The sequence below is a fragment of the Malaclemys terrapin genome, chromosome 18 (assembly GCF_027887155.1).
Source record: "Malaclemys terrapin pileata isolate rMalTer1 chromosome 18, rMalTer1.hap1, whole genome shotgun sequence".
Lineage (NCBI taxonomy): Eukaryota > Metazoa > Chordata > Testudines > Emydidae > Malaclemys > Malaclemys terrapin.
Window position 1 is genome coordinate 24,958,584 of NC_071522.1, and position 19,069 is coordinate 24,977,652.

General features: G+C 51.1%; 2 protein-coding genes across 4 annotated transcripts; one reads left to right on the forward strand and one right to left on the reverse strand.

Moving 5' to 3' along the window:
- Window positions 1-6,626: 6,626 nt before the first annotated feature.
- Window positions 6,627-7,727, reverse strand: DNAJC30 (DnaJ heat shock protein family (Hsp40) member C30). The gene has a single exon (XM_054008662.1). The coding sequence runs from the start codon at window positions 7,713-7,715 to the stop codon at window positions 6,837-6,839; it is 879 nt and encodes a 292-aa protein (XP_053864637.1). The 5' UTR covers window positions 7,716-7,727; the 3' UTR covers window positions 6,627-6,836.
- Window positions 7,642-18,854, forward strand: BUD23 (BUD23 rRNA methyltransferase and ribosome maturation factor). 3 transcript variants are annotated; one of them, XM_054008659.1, is made up of 12 exons: window positions 7,642-7,733; window positions 8,063-8,100; window positions 9,168-9,263; window positions 9,689-9,771; window positions 9,917-10,013; window positions 13,786-13,882; window positions 14,863-14,913; window positions 15,194-15,279; window positions 15,605-15,650; window positions 16,279-16,340; window positions 17,944-18,033; window positions 18,379-18,854. In XM_054008659.1, the coding sequence occupies exons 1-12, from the start codon at window positions 7,686-7,688 to the stop codon at window positions 18,431-18,433; spliced, it is 849 nt and encodes a 282-aa protein (XP_053864634.1). In that variant the 5' UTR covers window positions 7,642-7,685; the 3' UTR covers window positions 18,434-18,854. The 3 variants fall into 3 exon arrangements, with proteins under 3 accessions (XP_053864634.1, XP_053864636.1, XP_053864635.1); XM_054008661.1 differs by lacking the exons at window positions 7,642-7,733; window positions 8,063-8,100 and adding an exon at window positions 8,113-8,305; XM_054008660.1 differs by lacking the exons at window positions 7,642-7,733; window positions 8,063-8,100 and adding an exon at window positions 8,304-8,395.
- Window positions 18,855-19,069: the final 215 nt, after the last annotated feature.

Here is a 19,069-nt window from a genome sequence, read left to right on the forward strand (position 1 = left end):
GCCCTGAGTGAGGTTGGCACTCAGTGAGCCACTCCACACAGCATGACAGGGATATCTGTCAGATAACAGGGAACTTGGAACCATATTGAAGAAGAATGTTCAAAGTGACCTTCCCTAAGATCACTCCTTTCTACAAGTGGAGGAGGATAGAAGGCAGAAAACTTTGGAAGTGAACTGCTGGCTAGGTTAGTGGTGTAGGGTGGAAGGCTTTGATTTTGTGGAACATTGGTTCAGCTTCTACTGCAATGAAGGCCTCCTCTTCTCTTAGAAGATGGACCAATCTCCTTAGGGACAAGCTGGTTAGCCAGGAGGGCGTTAAACTAGGAGCAAAAGGGGAAGGTAAAAAGAGGTAAGAAATGGGCACTCATTTAGCACAAAGTTGAGATGTGGGGAAAAAAATTAATTAAGGAACCAAAGAACACGCAGAAAAAAAATGAATTGCCTATACAACAATGTTAACAAACAAAGGGAATTCAAAGTGCTCTTTAAGAGCATACATTTGATCTAGTTGGTATTACTAAAATCTGGTGGGCTTATTTGCCTGATTGGAATGTTAAAATCAATGATTATAATTTATGTAGGAAGGATTAAGTAAGCAAAAAGAGTGGGTGGGGAAGAGGCACTGTCCAAAATGGCACCGTTTCCGAGCCACTGATAACTCAGAAGGAAGTGATCTTGAACGCTTACAAATCTTGAATCCTAACAAATAAAGTACTAGCTCAGAGGTGGGCAAACTATGGCCTGCGGGACCATCCTGCCCGGCCCTTGAGCTCCCTAGCCCCCTCCCCCTCCCCACCGTGGCTCTGGGCGGTGGGGTTTGCGCGCTCCTGCCGAACAGAGCGGCAGCATGTCTGGCTCCCGCCAGGCAGTGCAGCTGCCAGACATGCTGTTCTGTGTGGCATGGGTAAGGGGGCTGGGGGGTCCCAGGGGGCAGTCAGAGGACAGGGGGCAGTTGGATGGGGCGGAGGTTCTGGGGGTCGGGATGGAGGACGGGGAGGGGATTGGATAAGCGTGGGAGTCCCAGGGGGCCTGTTAGGGGGCAGGGATGTGGATAGGGGTCAGGGAACAGGGGTGGTTGGATAGGCATGGGGTACCGAGGGGCCTGTCAAGGGCCAGGGGTATGGATAGGGGTCAGAGCAGTCAGGGGACTGGGAGGAGGGGGGTTAGATAAGGGGTGGGGTTCCGGGGGGCAGTTAGGGGTGGGGGTTCCCAGGAGGGGGCAGTCAGGGGACAAGGAGTGGGGGGGGGGTTTGGATGGGTCAGAGGTTCTGAGGGGGACGATCAGGTGGTGGGAGGTGGGAGGGGACGTATAGGGAGCGGGGGCCAGGCTGCTTGGGGAGGCACAGCCTTCCCTACGCGGCCCTCCATACAGTTTTGCAATGTGGCCATCGGGCCAAAAAGTTTGCCCACCCCTGTACTAGCTGGTGTCTGCTACAGACACTAAAAATCACACGAGAACAGGATTTACACACCTATCTGTAATGGGTAGGGGAAGAAAAGCCGCTTGATCCTGAGGGATTTCAAATTGAGTGCCATATACTGGAGGGCTCATGCTGCTAATACTTGGAGTACATCCTTGACATTTCTAAACATTCGAGATGACAATTTTCTAACAAACTGTTGCATCCAACACAAGGGAATTCTATATTAGATCTCGTCCTTACAGATGGAGAAGAACTGATCACAGAACTAAAAATTAATGGTAGTTTAAGTATAAGTGATCATGACTTGATCACATTTGTAATGTGCAAACAGAAAAGAGTCCAGACCTGTAATATATATATTCACTTGGTGCTTTAAAACAGGGCTTTGGAGCTGTGGTCCAACTTCGCCCCAGCTAAAAACCTGCAGCTCCACTGCTCCGGAGCTGCTCCGCTCCAAAGCCCTGCTTTAAAAGGGCCAATTTCACAAAGCCAAATCAGCTGGGAGGAGGAAGGTTTTAAAGAACAAAAAAAAATCCTAACAATGGTATTGATCCATTACTACATGGAAATAGAAGAATTATCAGCAATGATGCAGAAAACGCAAAGTGTTAACTAAATATTTCTGTTCAGTATTTGAGAAAGACACAGATGTAGTCTCATTCCACTAGTATCACAGGAGGACGTTCAACAGCAACTACTAAAGTTAGAGATTTTTACATCAGCAGGTCCATCCAAGAGCTATTTGAGCAGCTTGCTGGACTGTTGATGTTGATTTTCAATAAGTCTTAGAACACTGGGGAAGTTCCAGAAGACTGGAAAAAAGCGAATGTTGTGCCAATATTTCAAAAGGGTAAATTGGAAGACTCAGGTAATTATAGGCCTGTCAGTCTCTAATTGATCCCAGGCAAGATAATGGAGCGGCTGATATGGGACTCAATTAATAAAAATTAAAGGAGGGTAATATAATTAATGTCAATCAACATGGGTTTATGGATAATAGATCCTGTCACACGAACTTGGGGTTTTTTTTGACGAGATTACAAGTTTAACTGAAATGTGATAGTGTTGACATCATAAGTTTAGACTTCTGTAAGGTATTTGACTTGTTACTGCACATTTTGACTAAAAAACTAGAACAGCAAATTACCACCACACACATTAAACGGATTAAAAGCTGGCTAACAGGTTTCAAAATGGTAAAACGGGCAACCATCAAACAGGTGTTTTTCTAATGGGATCCCACAATGGTTAATTCTTGGGCTGTGCTATTTAACATTTTTATCAATTACCTAGAAGAAAACAAACTTACCACTGATAAAGTCATCAGATGACAAATTGGGGGCGTGGTAAATAATTAAGAGTACAGGTCACTGATTCAGAGCCATCTGGATCATTTGGTAAGCCAGATGCAAGCAAACTATGCATTTTAATACAGCTAAATATAAACATACATATCTAAGAGCAAAGAATATAGGCCAGATTTACATGATCGGGGCTCTATCCTGGGAAGGAGTGACTCTGACCCAAAGAGGCTAATGGGATCCCAAGATGAGTAAACAGGGAATCTTGAGGAGTAGTAGGGAGGTTATTTTATCTCTGTATTTGGCACAGGTGCAACCTCCTGCTGGAAAACTGTCCAGTTCTGGTAGCCAGAAATCAAAGATGTTGGTAAACTGGAGAAGGTTCAGAGAAGATCCACAAGAATGATTACAGGATTAGAAAACCTGTCTTATAGTGATATTCAATGGCTGGAAGTGGAAGCTTGGCAAATTCAGACTGGATACATGGTCTACATTTTTAACAGTGAGGGTAATTAACTATTGGAACAACTTACTCAGGGTCATGGCAGATTCTCCCTCACTGGCGATTTTTAAATCGTGATTGGATGTTTTTCTTAAAAGCTCTGATCTAGGAGTGATTTGGGGGAAGTTCTCTGGCACAGGAGGTCAGACAATCACAATGGTCTTTTGGGGCCTTCAAATCTATGAACTGCAAACAGGATGCACCTTTCCCTGGGGACAGTGACGTGATGCAATGGGGATAGAAAGCTGCTAGGACCAGTTTAGTGAGCACAGCACTTTCTTGCTGGGGATCAGATTGACAGCACTGCTGCCAGTTCCATCAGCTGGTGAGAGCACCAGGACACATGCTCGTGGAAGCTTTTAGTGGCAGGGAGAACCCAGTGAACCCTCAAATACCAGCAGGGGAAATATCTGTCCCTGTTCCAGAGCATACTCACTGCAGGCTTTGCTAGGTCCTCTCCTTATAGCATTTACCCTTGCCTTCAAGTCTCTCCACAACTCTGCACCATCCAACTTGTCCTCTCCTGTTACACCCCCCTTCCACCAACACCAGCTTGCTAGCTTCTCCCACAATCCTCTCCATGCCGCCTTTCTCCATCTTACACCTTATTCAGGGATCTAATCCATGAAAACACTTCTTCAAACCCCTCCTGCAGACCTCTCTCTGCTGGGACACCTATAAGCAATCAGCCAGTTAACGATGGCCAGCTGGGCTAAATGACTCTTACATTGACTGTTCATAACAATTCTGCTTTGCCTGTCCCTACAATTTCCCTTTTCTTGAACTGTAACTCTTCAGGGCAGGGGCTGTCTCACTATGCCAAAGGAAGAGACACAGGCTTTCATATGCACATGATATGTCCAACTTTAATGTTCTTGGCCCCCATCGGGGGACACCTAGTGAAGTATCAGCAACAGCTGCATTTTCCTTTTACAAGTCCGCATTCTAAGGCACATTCTTAGAGCACATGGGTTAATACAGTGATTTGTCTCAGTATATTCCACCTCTGAATCAGACCCAGCCATCTACCAAGCGTATATGCAATTCATAGTGGTGCCTACTTCGGTGGAAGAAGCTGGCCCCTCTTCCACCCTAAGTGTGCCAGGAGCAGTGCACATGTTGCACAGGCATAGTTGCGCAGGTTTATTCCTACTCCATTTGAAGATGGTAACATTAAATGAATTAGGAACAAAAATGTTCTTTGCAGGATCCTCCCAGGCACCAGTATGAAAGATCCTCTCTGCACGGTACCAGAGCCATGGTACAGCCCAGCAGCAGAGCTCACAACAGTGCATGGAGTCTGCATGCAGAGGAAGACCCAAGACCCCCAGATACTGGGCATTCCGCAGACATAAAAGAAGTGCCAACTCAAAGGGCCCTGAGCAGGACTGCATGAGGAGCCCGTAAGTCTTTGCACTGGCGATCAGAGGGAGGAGCAACCTACTTCTCCATCACATTTCCATGGTATTCCTCCTCCTCTGACTTGGCCTCTTCCAGATGCTATGACTGGAAGAGTTGTCAAATTCGAAGGCCAAATCCTAATCAGACTTGGCCTGAAATACAACAGTGTCAAGTCCACACTGCAGTCCAGATGCAGCTAGAGCAGCCTCAGTTGAGAAGGAGCATTAATAGAAGTAGGACTGGAAGTCCCAGCACTTCAAACCTCTCTCACTGCATGGAATCTAATCCAGGCCTCTATCCCAGACTCCTAGCACCTCCTTATAAGATGACAATGCTGGGACCTAGAACTCCCCCCTCCCGCCCCCCCAGCCTGACAGGAGGATTAGACTCAGTGCCTAATATCAAACAAGCGAAGTAGTCCTTTTCACTCACAACACTCCTTGCGGCAGAACACGCCCCCATGGGGCAAACATTCCTCTGATCATACAGAAAACATCTCTGGATTCTGTGGTTGTTTCGGGGATCTGTTCTATGCATTTCCCTATTTACAGGAAAATGAAAATTTCCTGCAGTGAGAGGCAGAGTGCTGGGATTCAGTGCTCAAGGCTATGAGCCAAGCACAGTGGATCCAATGCAAATGAGAAAGTAAGAAAGTGAAATCCTTGGCACACCAACAGCTACCTTGTGATATCCATTTTCAGCTATGGATTTCATTCACTCCATACTGCGTGGCAAAGTCAAGTGAAACACAAGTAAAACCCTCACCTGCAGAGGGAAGGTGGTCACTTCCACCGCAACATTCTCAGTCTTAAACCACCTCAACATTTCGTTACATATAAATATAATATCCCTATTTGTCTGAACACCTCTTACACACAGGACACACGGATCAGGACACAATGAAGTTCAGTACCCAGAATGCTACGCTTCCAAGTTATGAAGCCCTCTGGGAAGATAGGTTGGAGCCAAGTACATCAGCCCTAGACAGGGCAGGCTCCCCACAGCTTAAACATAGAGCAGTATTTATGGAAGACCCTAAGAAGTGGGGAGAGACAAGAACCCTTCTCTACTTGTAGACCCAGGCAGGTGGCCTCACACCACAAGACAGAATATTTGCTACCACCATCCTGAGCTGTTCTAATGAATCCAAAAACCTTTGGTGCCAAGCGTACTAGAAGTCAGGCAGGTGTGCAAGAGAGGCAGGGGAACCAATAACAAAGGCAGCAAGCCCAGCTCAGTGAGGTGGTAAGAGCAATGAGCTGCCTATACATTGTGGAGATAGCATCTGTCAGTTCTTGATAATGCAAGACCCATACCAAACTACTCTTCAGCACCAGTAAGAATACAATCTACTCATTCAAAAAATAGGGAGGACCCAATCTTTGCCTAGTTAGGCTCACCCTACAATCTGATTTTTGGCCTGCTCTCCACTAGGAATTTACATCAGTATAGCTACCTCTCAGGGCTGTGAAAACCCCACACCCCTGAGACATAGTTATACCAATTTAACCCCAGTGTAGGCAGTGCTAGGTTGACAAGAATTATTTCATCAGCCTAGCTAATGCCTCTTGGGGAGACAGATTACTACACCGATGGGAGAATCCCTCCTGTCGGTGTACGTAGTATCTACACTGAAGCGCTAAAATGGCACAGCTGTGTCACTTTAGCATTTTAAGTGTAGACATACCTGAAGCGAGCAGGTCCAGAGGACTCCCTTTGGACGAGACTGCAGGATTTGAGCCTCAAAGGTGAACTGAAATGCATTTTATACCCATTAGGACTAGAGTTCAGGGAAGAGAATTCTATTAACACCTAAAACCCAGCAGAAAGCTGCATTCTTTCCCCGGCGGTGAGTGGTAGAAACATTGCCAACTCTGGCAGGTGAAGGGCAGCTCCCTGAATTCTGCTCTCGGCAGGCAAGTGTCAGAGGAGACTTCTGATTTGGAAGGGTAATTATATTTGCCCATACATGCAGTGAAGGAATTCGGATCTCAAACCGATTTGTGAAGATATTTTAATGGCATTTCAGCTCCCCTAAGGCGTCCTTGCAAAAGCACGAGGCTCGTTAACGACCGAATCGTAGAGATCTCCGCAGCTCCCCTCCCCGTGTGGGCCTGTCCGTCGGCACAACCAAACCCTTGGGCCAAGTCCGGGGGTGCGGCGCATTTAGCCAGGCCGCTTTCCGGCAGGTCGGGGAGCTCCGGGGCTTCACCTCATGCCGAACAGCAGCAGCAGGGCGGAGAACAGGAACACGGAGACCGAGAACTCCATCAGCCGGTCCCCCTGCCACCTCCTGGCCGCCTCCTCCTGCTGCCGCTTGCGCTGCTGGCGCCGCTCGCGGAACAGCTGCTGCCGCTCCAGCTGCTCGCCGTAGTGGGCGCGGTAGAAGGCGTCGAAGTCGAAGACGGGCGCGGCGGGGGGGCGGCGGGCGGCCGCGCTGCGCTGGCCGGGCGCGCGGGCCGAGGGCCTCCCGGCCGAGCTCAGCTCCTGGCGGCTCAGCACGCCCCGGTCGTACTTGCGGCGCAGGGCGGCGCTGCCCAGCACGGCGTAGGCCTGGTGCAGCGCGGTGAAGCGCGCGGCCGCCTCCTCGCTGCCCGCGTTGCGGTCCGGGTGGCAGCGGAAGCTCTGCTCGTAATAGGCCGCCTTGATCTGCGCCTGCGTGGCGCTGGCCGACACGCCCAGCAGCTCGTACAGCCCCGCGGCCCGGGCCGGGCCCCCGCCGGCGGCGCTGCGGCCGTAGGGCCGGGCGGGCAGGACGCGGCCCAGGAGGGCGCGGGGCCAGCCCCGAGCGGCGGGAGCGGGAGCCGGCGCCATGTCTGCCGGGCGCGGCCTGCGGCCTCGGGGCGGTCCGCACCGGCGGCCGGTACCGCTCACCTCGACCCCACTTCCGGGGGTGCCGGCACGGCGCGGCCAATGGGAGCGCTCCCTGTGAGGGCGGGGTAACAAAAGGTCCCGGCCAATGGAGTGAAGAAGGTGGCGCGGACGGACGGCTGCCTCGACCAATGGGAGCTGCGCACATTGTGCCGCGGCTCGGGGAGATGACGTCAGAGTGCAAGCATGGCGGGGAGCGGTCGGAGGCCTGAGCATCGCGGGCCCCCGGAGCTGGTGAGTCCGGGACCCCTAAGGCAGGGCCCGGTGCCGCTGCGTCGCCAGGCTTGGGTGGGGGCGGGGCCCTGGGAGGGGGGTCTCTGGGCTGTGGAAGGGCTGCCCCGGGGAGTGGGGCTGGCGGGCTGGGACTGGGGGTCCTGGGCCCGTGAGGGGCTGCCCCGGGGGGCGGAGCAGGGCGGGGCGGGGCTCTGTGGGGATCGGGGGCGCGGGGACCCGGGGGAAGTAGCGGAGGTCTCTGGGCCCGTGCGGGTTGGCCCTGGAGGGCATGGCGGGGGGAGCATCAGCCTATCGTCCTCCGAGTTTCACGCTGTTTGTTTTTCTTGCAGTTCTACGATAAGGCTGAGGCCCGGAAATACTCCCAGAAGTAAGCATACTTCCCCTGTATGCTTGCTCCCTTGCTGTGGTGCACATGGCCAGTCCCTAGTGGAGGTGGTGAGGATGGGTCTTGTCCCATCTCTGTGCTGATGTCCAGAGCATCTGGAGTGCCGTTTGCTGTGTCCCCCAAAAGTGTCAGTGTGCACCAAGAAATGCAATCTGAACTAAATTGCATGGTGAAAAATCTCAAGCAGGTCTGTGGTGCAGCTGCTCTGCTGACGTTAATGGGTGTGGAGCTGTCTCCTGTGCAGTAGTAAAGCCAAACTTTGCACCCTCGATAATCTGTACGTTATTCCCTGATAACCAGAAACTTCTATGCTCAAACTCTCTTCACTATTTTTTTAACATCATCTTAATACATTTTTTAAATCTGCTCCCAGCAAGCGTTCTCCATTTGTATTGCGTAGCTATCCCCATAGTGAGCATAAGATCTGCCGCAGTGCTCTTAGCTATTAACTCCTGAGGAATGGTAGAGCAGGCAGAGTTGGGTGCCTGACTTCAGTCTTAGTAATTATGTGGAGAGCTGTATTGACCAATGGTACTAAAGAGCAGGTGGTTGAAAAAAGCCTAAGCCAGTTTATGCAGGGCCCATGGGCCCCCAAAGGAATGCAGAAATTTCCACCACAAGGCCGGTTCCCATCTTAGGCCTTTCCTTGTGCTTCCAAATACTCCATTGTCTTCATGAATAACTAAGGTCTGAGCCACAAGTTACCTTGGCTGTGACTTTATTCTGGGTAGCAGAAGCCACTTAGATATTTCATTACTGCTTTCATGTGAATAAAGGTAATGGTCTCAAGTTGCAGTGGGGGAGGTTTACGTTGGATATTAGGAAAAAAATTTTCACTAGAGGGTGGTGAAGCACTGGAATGGGTTCCCTAGGGAGGTGGTGGAATCTCCTTCCTTAGAGGTTTTTAAGGTCAGGCTTGACAAAGCCCTGGCTGGGATGATTTAGTTGGGGATTGGTCCTGCTTTGAGTAGGGGGTTGGACTAGATACCTCCTGAGCTCCCTTCCAACCTTGAGATTCTATGATTCTAAGGAGGATTCTTTCTCCTCAGCTCTCGAATGATTGAGATCCAGTCGCAGATGTCAGAGCGGGCTGTGGAGCTGTTGGGCTTGCCAGAAGATCAGCCATGTTTCCTTCTGGATGTTGGGTAAGACCCTGCATATGAGCCATGTAGAACTGTAAGGATGCTGCTTTACCTCACTGGCAGCTGTGCATATCTCTCTATCAGTGTTATAGAGGGCGAACAATTTATGAGTTTACCCTTTATACAGGGTAAAATGGATCTATTTGTTTTTTAGACCCTCTTTAAGTTGCTTTCAGTCAAGCCTACAGCTGTTAGGGGATGTGGTTCAGACCTGGGTCTGGGTCTGCAGCAGGCTAGCGGGTCTGGCTCAAACCGAGCAGGGCACTGAAGTCCTAAGCTGCCAGGGCAGGAAAGCAGGGGCAGAAGTAGTCTTGGCACGTCAGGTGGTAGCTCCCAGGGGGGTTCTGTGATGCAACCCGTCACAGTCAGTAAAAGGGCTGGATATTGGGCTTGATCTGCATTTCTAAAACCTGTTCTTTTGCTTTTAGCTGTGGCTCTGGTTTGAGTGGAGATTACATCTCTGAAGAGGGACATCACTGGGTTGGGATGGACATCAGTTCTGCCATGCTGGGTAAGCAGATTCTCGTTGACGGCATGTCCTAGTGGGCAGACAATACATATGTGCATTGGAGGGATAGAAATGTATAAAATGCAGCCCTGGGTACTGATCTGAAGATTTGTCGCCATCTGCCTGACTTGTCTTTTGTGCTGTGCAGATGTTGCTATGGAGAGAGAGGTGGAAGGAGACCTCATCCTTGCAGACATGGGGCAGGGGATTCCCTTCAGGCCAGGCATGTTTGATGGCTGTGTCAGGTAAGACATTGCTCTTTGCTTTCTTCTCTTAGTTCTCAGAGCTCTGCCTAGCAGGAAGACACAACAGAAGCCTGGCCCTGTTAGCTGGCCTTACCAGCTTGCACGCCATAGCAGGTTGTTGAAATTTGGACAGGCTTTGAATTAGGGATGCTTCTTCCCATATTTGGGAGCAGCTGCTGGAAAATTACCTTTGACTCTCATAATACTGGACTGTGAAAACAGGGAACGGCTTATCCAAAAATCGAGGAATGGCTGAGGGTCACTGATAACTAAGGGTATGTCTAGACTTATCTCCGGGTCCGGCGGTAAGCAATCGATCTTCTGGGATCGATTTATCGCATCTTGTCTAGACGCGATAAATCGATCCCGGAAGTGCTCACCGTCGACACCGGTACTCCTGCTCCGCGAGAGGAGTACGCGGAGTCGACGGGGGAGCCTGCCTGCCACGTGTGGACCCGCGGTAAGTTCAAACTAAGATACTTCGACTTCAGCTACGTTATTCATGTAGCTGAAGTTGCGTATCTTAGTTCGAAGTGGGGGGTTAGTGTGGACCAGCCCATAGGCTAGCAGAAGGTGCTGACTACCTGTGCTGAGCGTGACATAAGAAACTAGATCATGGGCATGCTGCTCATTTGGGGAGGGATGGGAAGGGTCAGAACCCCTGAGCCACAGAGGGACTCCCACTGACACTAACGGGTGGTTTGCCCAAGTATATAACCTGTTCACTAGTTAATGCTGCTGTTATATTCAGCGTGTCACAGATCCATAGGATCTGTACTGTGCCCCAGCTTTTAAACCCCTTTGGTGTGCCAGATCCCCGAAGGGCCCCAATCTTCCTTCAGTGCAGGCCCTCAGCCTCACCGCCTCTGATGTGCCCCTGGGTCCAGCACTTGTGATTCACACCATAGTGAGTCCGACTGCGCTGGACTCCTGGTCACACTTTTACAGTGGTCAGGGACTACTGCACCTCAGCAGGTATTTGCAGTGACACCAGGCAGCATTTTCAAAGCAGAATAGGGTTTATTAGTCATCTGGAACGCATTATCGGGAGTCCTTAGGTTAGCACAGAGAAATCAAGGTTAAGATATAGTGCATCTGGTCAGGCCAGAGCAATCCGCCAGCCAAGCTGCTCCAGATTCCATTTTAGGCTCTCGGTCCCTTTGCCCCTCCACAGGGAGAGCAGCCCAGCCTCTCCCAAAAGCTACTCTTTATTCCCTGCCTGGTACCTCTTAGTCCCTTGTTCTGGAGCTGGCCTCTGCTCAGTTTCCCTGCTGAGAGGTGGGGGGGAGGTGGGGGGAACTTCCTCTTGATGGTTGTTTGCTAGGTGTGAATTGTCTGGTCACTGGGGCTTCCCATTGCCTCTTTGGGGTCAGCTCCCAGACTTCTGCACTGGGCAGCACAGCATGGGGAGGAGGTGACCAGCCCTCTGTGGAGAAAGAAGTGGTTCAGGACTATTTAGAAAAGTTGGATGAGCGCAAGTCCATGGGGGCGGATGCGCTGCATCTGAGGGTGCTAAAGGAGTTGGCGGATGTGATTGCAGAGCCATTGGCCATTATCTTTGAAAACTCCTGGCGATCGGGGGAGGTCCTGGATGACTGGAAAAAGGCTAATGTAGTGTCCATCTTTAAAAAGGGGAGGAAGGAGGATCCGGGGAACTACAGGCCAGTCAGCCTCACCTCAGTCCCTGGAAAAATCATGGAGTGGGTCCTCAAGGAATCAATTCTGAAGCACTTTCAAGAGAGGAAAGTGATCAGGAGCAGTCAGCATGGATTCACTAAGGGCAAGTCATGCCTGACTAAACTAATTACCTTCTATGAGGAGATAACTGGCTCTGTGGATGAGCGGAAAGCAGTGGACGTGTTATTCCTTGACTTTAGCAAAGCTTTTGATACGGTCTCCCACAGTATTCTTGCCAGCAAGTTAAAGAAGTATGGGCTGGATGAATGGACTATAAGGTGGCTAGAAAGCTGGCTAGATCATCGGGCTCAACGGGTAGTGATCAATGGCTCCATGTCTAGTTGGCAGCCAATATCAAGCGGAGTGCCCCAAGGGTCGGTCCTGGGGATGGTTTTGTTTAATATCTTCATTAATGATCTGGAGGATGGCGTGGACTGCACCCTCAGAAAATTTGCAGATGACACTAAACTGGGAAGAGTGGTAGATACGCTGAAGGGTAGGGATAGAATACAGAGGGACCTAGACAAATTAGAGGATTGGGCCAAAATAAATCTGATGAGGTTCAACAAGGACAAGTGCAGAGTCCTGCACTTAGGACGAAAGAATCCCATTCGCTGTTACAGACTAGGGACCGAATGGCTAGGCAGCAGATCTGCAGAAAAGAACCTAGGGGTTACAGTGGACGAGAAGCTGGATATGAGTTGACAGTGTGCCCTTGTTGCCAAGAAGGCTAACGGCATTTTGGGCTGTATAAGTTGGTGCATTGCCAGCAGATCAAGGGACGTGATCATTCCCCTCTATTCGACATTGGTGAGGCCTCATCTGTAGTAGTACTGTGTCCAGTTTTGGGCCCCACACTACAAGAAGGATGTGGAAAAATTGGAAAGAGTCCAGCAGAGGGTAACAAAAATGATTAGGGGGCTGGAGCACATGACTTATGAGAAGAGGCTGAGGGAACTGGGATTGTTTAGTCTGCAGAAAAAAGAGTGGGGGGCGGGGGGGGGGTGGGAATTGATAGCTGCTTTCAACTACCTGAAAGGGGTTCCAAAGAGAATGGATCTATTCTAGACTGTTCTCAGTGGTAGCAGATGACAGAATAAGGAGCAATGGTCTCAAGTTGCAGTGTGGAAGGTTTAGGTTGGATATTAGGAAAAAACTTTTTCGCTAGGAGGGTGATGAAGCACTGGAATGGGTTACCTAGGGAGGTGGTGGAAGTTCCTTCCTTAGAGGTTTTTAAGGTCAGGCGTGACAAAGCCCTGGCTGGGATGATTTAGTTGGGGATTGGTCCTGCTTTGGGCAGGGGGTTGGACTAGATGACCTCCTGAGGTCCCTTCCAACCCTGATATTCTATGATTCTCAATTGGTATGGATTGGTTTCAGCAGGTTCCAGCCAGTTCCTTAAAAGTCATTGTGCCCAGGCAGTGAGATGACACCTCCCACCCACCCATTCCATGTCTCCTGCTGCCCCAAGAGCAGACTTAGCCTTTTAGCCCCCGCTGAATAGCAGTGGAAGGTACGGGAGGAAACTGAGGCACATATAAGATCCATAATACTACAGGAAATTCCCACTTCCTCACACAGCATCACCCACAATTATGGACTCTGGTTATTGTCGAATGCCCTTGAGGTGTCATTGCTGGGCTCCAGAGCGACCCCCACCATTTCTATAAATCTCTCTCAGCACTCCTGTCTTCAATGGTCTATGGTTGCACTACATCTACTCAAATCTGGAAGGTTTTCTAACCATAAGGACTAGAAATTGTGAATGAAAGCTTGCATTCTGCAGAATCTAGATCTGACAGATAAGTACACCAAGTGACTTGCAAATCAAATATGTGACTTCCTGAGCTAGACAGCATCTCTTTAGAATGGGCTTATACAAAACCTTTGCTCCTGAAAAGTAGGAGGCAATGCACTGATGAAGCAAATGCAGTAGTTGTCTTGGGCAACAGTTCGTCACATGCTATCTTGGACTATAGAATAGGTATGAGGGCACTGGTAGAAGACTTGAGTCTTTGTTAAAGAATGCGGCTTTGGTTGCTCACATGGGAGGCTTGGTGGCTCAGTGTCACTTAGGTCACGCATTCTCTTTCAGTATTTCTGCAGTGCAATGGCTCTGTAACGCTGATAAGAAGACACACAGTCCCCCAAAACGCCTGTATCGATTCTTCTCAACCCTTTATTCTGCCTTGGTGAGTGGTGAGTGACAGATATGGCCATTTCCTGCAATGTCCTTGAAAAACCTTATTGTAATAAGTGTATTGTGGGTGGGATTGTATGTAACCTTGTACTGTTTTCTCTGCAATGTCAGAATAAATGCTTGCTTAGAAAGAGCTACGTGGTAACTTGTAACTCCTGGTAAAGATGCTGTTCAGAGCCTTTGGAGCGAAAGTAAAGCGCAGGCGCTGGCCTGTTTAGGCATCTGGCTTGCTGGGAATATCACAGTGTAGGCCAGGGGTCAGCAACCATTCAGAAGTGGGGTGCTGAGTCTTCATTTATTCACTCTAATTTAAGGTTTCGCGTGCCAGTCATACATTTTAACATTTTTAGAAGGTCTCTTTCTCTAAATCTATAATATATAATAAACTATTGTTGTATGTAAAGTAAATAAGGTTTTTAAAATGTTTAAGAAGCTTCATTTAAAATTAAATTAAAATGCAGAGCCCCCCGGACCAGTGGCCAGGACCCGGGCAGTGTGAGTGCCACTGAAAATCAGCTTGCGTGCCGCCTTTGGCACGCGTGCCATAGGTTGCCTACTCCTGGTGTAGGCAGTGAACTGTGCAGCTTGGAAAAACCCGGCTGAGGGAGAGAGACGGGGGTCTCTGCCCGAGAGAGCTAGAAGCTTTTGGGTGCCCTTGATGGATCTCAGGGGGGAAACAGGTGCAGTTACCCTGGAACTGTGAGTTTTCTTAACCCTTTATTCTGTTTTGGTAAGTGGTGCCTTCTCAGCCAGCCAGCCGCCCCTTCCTTCTCCCAGAATGTCAAGGGAAAGGATGTCCTCTTTCAGGTGACGTTCCCCAGCAGGCTATTCTGGCTGTAGTGGGTAGTAATGTCCATGCACCATTAACAAGAACTCCCAATTCTGATCATGCCATGTTGGGCTGGGAGACTGTGTGCCGGGGGGAAAGCCTGGTCTAGAACAGGGGTTTATAATCATTTTTGTTTCCTTTAGGCACGAGGATCCCGAGCCATCCTGCAGTTGTACCCTGAAAACTCAGAACAGGTGACTTTGGCTGACGGGGAGAGGGGATGCAGGGATGGATGAGGCAGAGAAGCCCTGCTCAAAACTTGGCTGTTTTTCCAGGGGGTGTTGGGAGCTGAGGTGGGTGTGTGAAAATGGGCTGCTTTAAGGGCCCAGCAGAACAGGGTTGAGCATTTGGATTGCAAGATTTCCCAGAGGTCTGTTCACTGGTACTGGTGAAGAGCCGGGGCCTCGAGGAGCCATGGGCAGGCAGGTGATGGCCGAACAGTTCCTGACAGCATTTTCTCTCTCTCTCTTCCAGCTGGAGCTCATCACTGCGCAGGCCATGAAGGCAGGGTTCACGGGAGGAATGGTGGTGGATTATCCCAACAGCACCAAAGCCAAGAAGTGAGTTGTCTCCTGCTGGGCTGAGGCCACTGAGTGTGACCTGTGCTGTGATGAGCCCATCCTTGTAGTGTATTACTTTACTGGACTCTCTGACATGTCTGTGTGTCTCCACCGTATGGAAATACTGCCCCATGACAGAGGCAGGAGTTCCTGTTACAGACCCTAGTACTGATCTGTGAGGTAGATGGCCTGTGAAGGACACCTGGCCTCAAGTTGGCTTCTGGAAGCTATGTGGGAAGCTCTTGACTAGGCCTCTGGATGTTCAGAGTCCCAGACTCCCAATCTGAGGCCCAGGAATCTCATCTCCTCTCTCTCACTCTTTCAGGTTCTTCCTCTGTCTCTTTGTTGGGACGGCTGGTGCGTTACCAAAGGTAATGAGCTGCGGCTCAGAGACGATGGCGCAGCTGACAAAGTGGGAGGGAGCAGGGGGCGGAGTGCTCAGGGTCTCCTGCTGAGGGATGCTCTTTTGGTGGGTGTGGTTGCTAGGTAACCTGAACAGAGGGAGCCTGGCCAGAGGCTCCAGCAGGCTGTGTGACATTGTCCCGCCAGGGGGCCGACCTGGGCTTCAGAATCAAACCTTTGGAAAAGGGGATCTGCACAGAGGGGCTGATTGCCATCCCTGATTGTGCAGCTCCAGTGGCCTTTGTGCCTGAAGTCTGATGTGGCCCCCCGTCATGCACTGGTCCCTTCCCAGAAGCACTATGGGAGAGGGGGGCTAACCCTGTGTCCTTATTACCAGGATTGCCTTGCTCACTTGCCTAGCCTTGGCTCATCCTGTCCCAGACCTTCCATTGAGCCAGCTCGGGGCTGGCCTGGTTTTGCCTCAAGCACTGGAAGATCAATTTGCTCCTTCCCTATGGCGCAGCCTGTCCCTGAGACTTGCTGAGTCGGGCCTCGTTCCAGTCCTCGCTCTTGCAGAGCCCCCCTTCCCCTTCTGTCCGGGAGTGGTGGCTGGTGCTGCGCTTTGTGGCACTGAGGCCCATCGCTTTGTGCTTCCAGGCCCTTGGTGCTGAGTGCGCTGATGGAGAGGAGTCCCAGCAGGCCAAGTTCATCAATGAAAGGTACCATGTTCACCAAGGTCCTCCCCAGGAGAGAGACTGCGTCTGGGGGCCTGGCTAGTGGGGATGGGGGTGTCACTGACGCTGGCCTGTGGAGTCAGGTAGCCAGGACCCTGCGGTGGGAGGGCTCTAGCTCTGGATGCTCAGTTTCAAGATTGCCTTGGCCTGGGGGGAGGGAGGGATAGCTCAGTGGTTTGAGCATTGATCTGCTAAACCCAGGGTTGTGAGTTCAGTCCTTGAGGGGGCCACTTAGGGGATCTGGGGGAAAATCAGTACTTGGTCCTGCTAGTGAAGGCAGGGGGCTGGACTCAATGACCTTTCAGGGTCCCTTCCAGTTCTATGAGATAGGTATATCCAGACGTTTCCAGTCAGCCAGCTCAGGGCTGGCATGGTTTAGGCCACTGTGGAGTAGCAGAAGATTTAGCTACTTTATGGCATATAAGATGGCCTGAAGGAGTCTGTTCTGCTTGTTTATACCTTAGAACATCCAGCCTGATCTTGGCTGGAGAACTCTGGGGTGGGGCTGAGTCATGAGCGTTTGGGCATGAAGTGGAGTGGGGTTGTTGGATTTTTAAGATGTCCTTTCTCCCCAGTGTTCTTGGAGTTCAGTGCGTGGTAACTGTTCAGGCCGGCCAGCCCAGGGCTTGTCTGCATGGGGACATTCACTGGCATAACAATGTCCACATGGGCAGTCATACTGGTATAATTGTGCCAATAAGTTATCCTGTGTAGCCCTAAATTCCCTTCCTTCTCAGCTCTTTGGCCGTGTCTCTTGTGATGCCGGGCTTTCTGGGTATGGTGCATTTCTCTGCTGTTGGCATGTCTCCTCCCTAGGTGGTGGTGCAGGGCAAAGCTCCCCTTGCAGCCGGTAGGAGAGACTGAGAGCACCAGCCAGAGGATAGTCGTCGTGGTTGCCAGGAGCTGTTGGCTGCCATGTTTTCCTGCCTCTGACACTGTTCCACTCCTTAACAGTACCCAGCTTATGGCTCCTAATTACCGAGGCAGCGTCCTGGCAACTTGCTTAAAAAAAACCAGATTGCAGCTGCCTTCCTCTATAATCAGGGGTTATGTCCATGGAGACCCCTGGTTCCCAATTGGCTGTCAGACTAGAGTCTGATAGTGCCCTGCATGCTGGGATGCGCAGTCCCCACCCAGGTGCATTCCTCTCTGAGCTGAGGTGACGGCTGACTGCTTTTTTGTGGAGTATTCTACCCCCGGTGGTGTTGATGGCCTGCCTGTCTGTGCTCCCGCAGAGCACGTGGGGAAAGCACTCAGTCCTGCCCCGCTGCTGGAGGCAGGGGTTGCCTTGACTGAGGACTTGTCACCATTTTCCTTGCCTGCATCTGCATCCTGCTTCGGCCAGTGCTGCTTGCCCATGCCGCTGCTCGCTGCCGTAGCTTCCAGCCTCCCCCACACCTGGACTGTCATTGTCCTGGCTGGCCTGAGAGGGGCTGGGGATAACTGGCCAGTGCTCACTGCCCTGACACATGGGAACAAGAGCTGTCCTGTGCTAGGAACTGAATCCCAGAGCCCTCCAGAGGCAGCAGAGTGACTGATCCTAGTTGCGTGGACCCCCATCAGTGCCATCATTTCTGTTTCTCTGTAGAACACGGTTCAGAAATGCCAAAGGCAAGTCTGTAAAGAAAAGCCGGGACTGGGTCTTGGAGAAGAAGGAACGCAGACGGCGGCAGGGCAAGTACGTACCATGGTGCCTCCCTTTGCCCGGGTTCCCATGGGTGGGGGGGAGCAAGTAGCGGGCATTGTATGGGCTGTAACCCAGCCGCCTCTATCTCCCATGGAGACAGTGGCTACCACCATTGTTTCAGGGCATGGTAACAAGGACATCAGCAATTCAGTTTCACTGTAGCCATTACCTGCCTTTGGGCAGCATGGCCACAGCCCTTTTGTCCTGTTGCAAGCCTGTTCTAATGCTTCTGCTGACCCCTCTCCTGGTGGAGGCTCTGGCCTTTCCAGCTCTGTGGCCTGATTCGCTTATAGCCCACATCCCTCCCTACAGCGTGATCTGTTCTGTGCTCTGCAGGGAAGTGAGGGCGGATACGAGATACACTGGCCGAAAGCGGCGGCCTCGCTTCTGACCACCCCGCATATTCCAGCTCCATGGTCGCCGTGCAACAGCCCCTGGTGGAACTTCCCTGGATGGACCCCCTGGTCTGAAAGCTGCTTGTATGGAGCGGGTCTGTTTGTGGCCCTTGCAGCGGGAGGCTGGGCCATCTCTGCTGCTGTCCAGGATCCCATTTGATGCTTCTGGTCGTATTTAATGGGATGATGCCGGTCAGGAACAGACTCACTGCATCTATTTTTATGTGCTGGGTGCTGACACTGAGCCAGCCACTTGCAGACCCCCGTTCTTTAGCCATCTATTATGAGAGCCAAATGGAGGGGGGTCAGAAATGCTGGTGGGCAGCCTGCTGGGTGCAAAGTGCCCTGGGTGATGGGACCTTTCCTGCTGAACTTCCAGCCTACTCAGTAAATAGGCCCTTGGTTACGAGTACTGCAGAGCTGTCACCTTTCCAGCCGTGGTTCTGTACACAGCAAGGGCTGATGGACCTAGTGCTGGTCTCCGCTGCTCCTCCCACGTTCACAGGAGTATTTGCACAGTGCTGTGCCCTCTGCTTGGCTGCTGCAGGGTTACGTACTCCGGTTGTGTGGCATATGCTCAGTGAGCACTGAGAAAACCCACCAGTGGACCAGAGTAAGCACTTCCGCAGCAC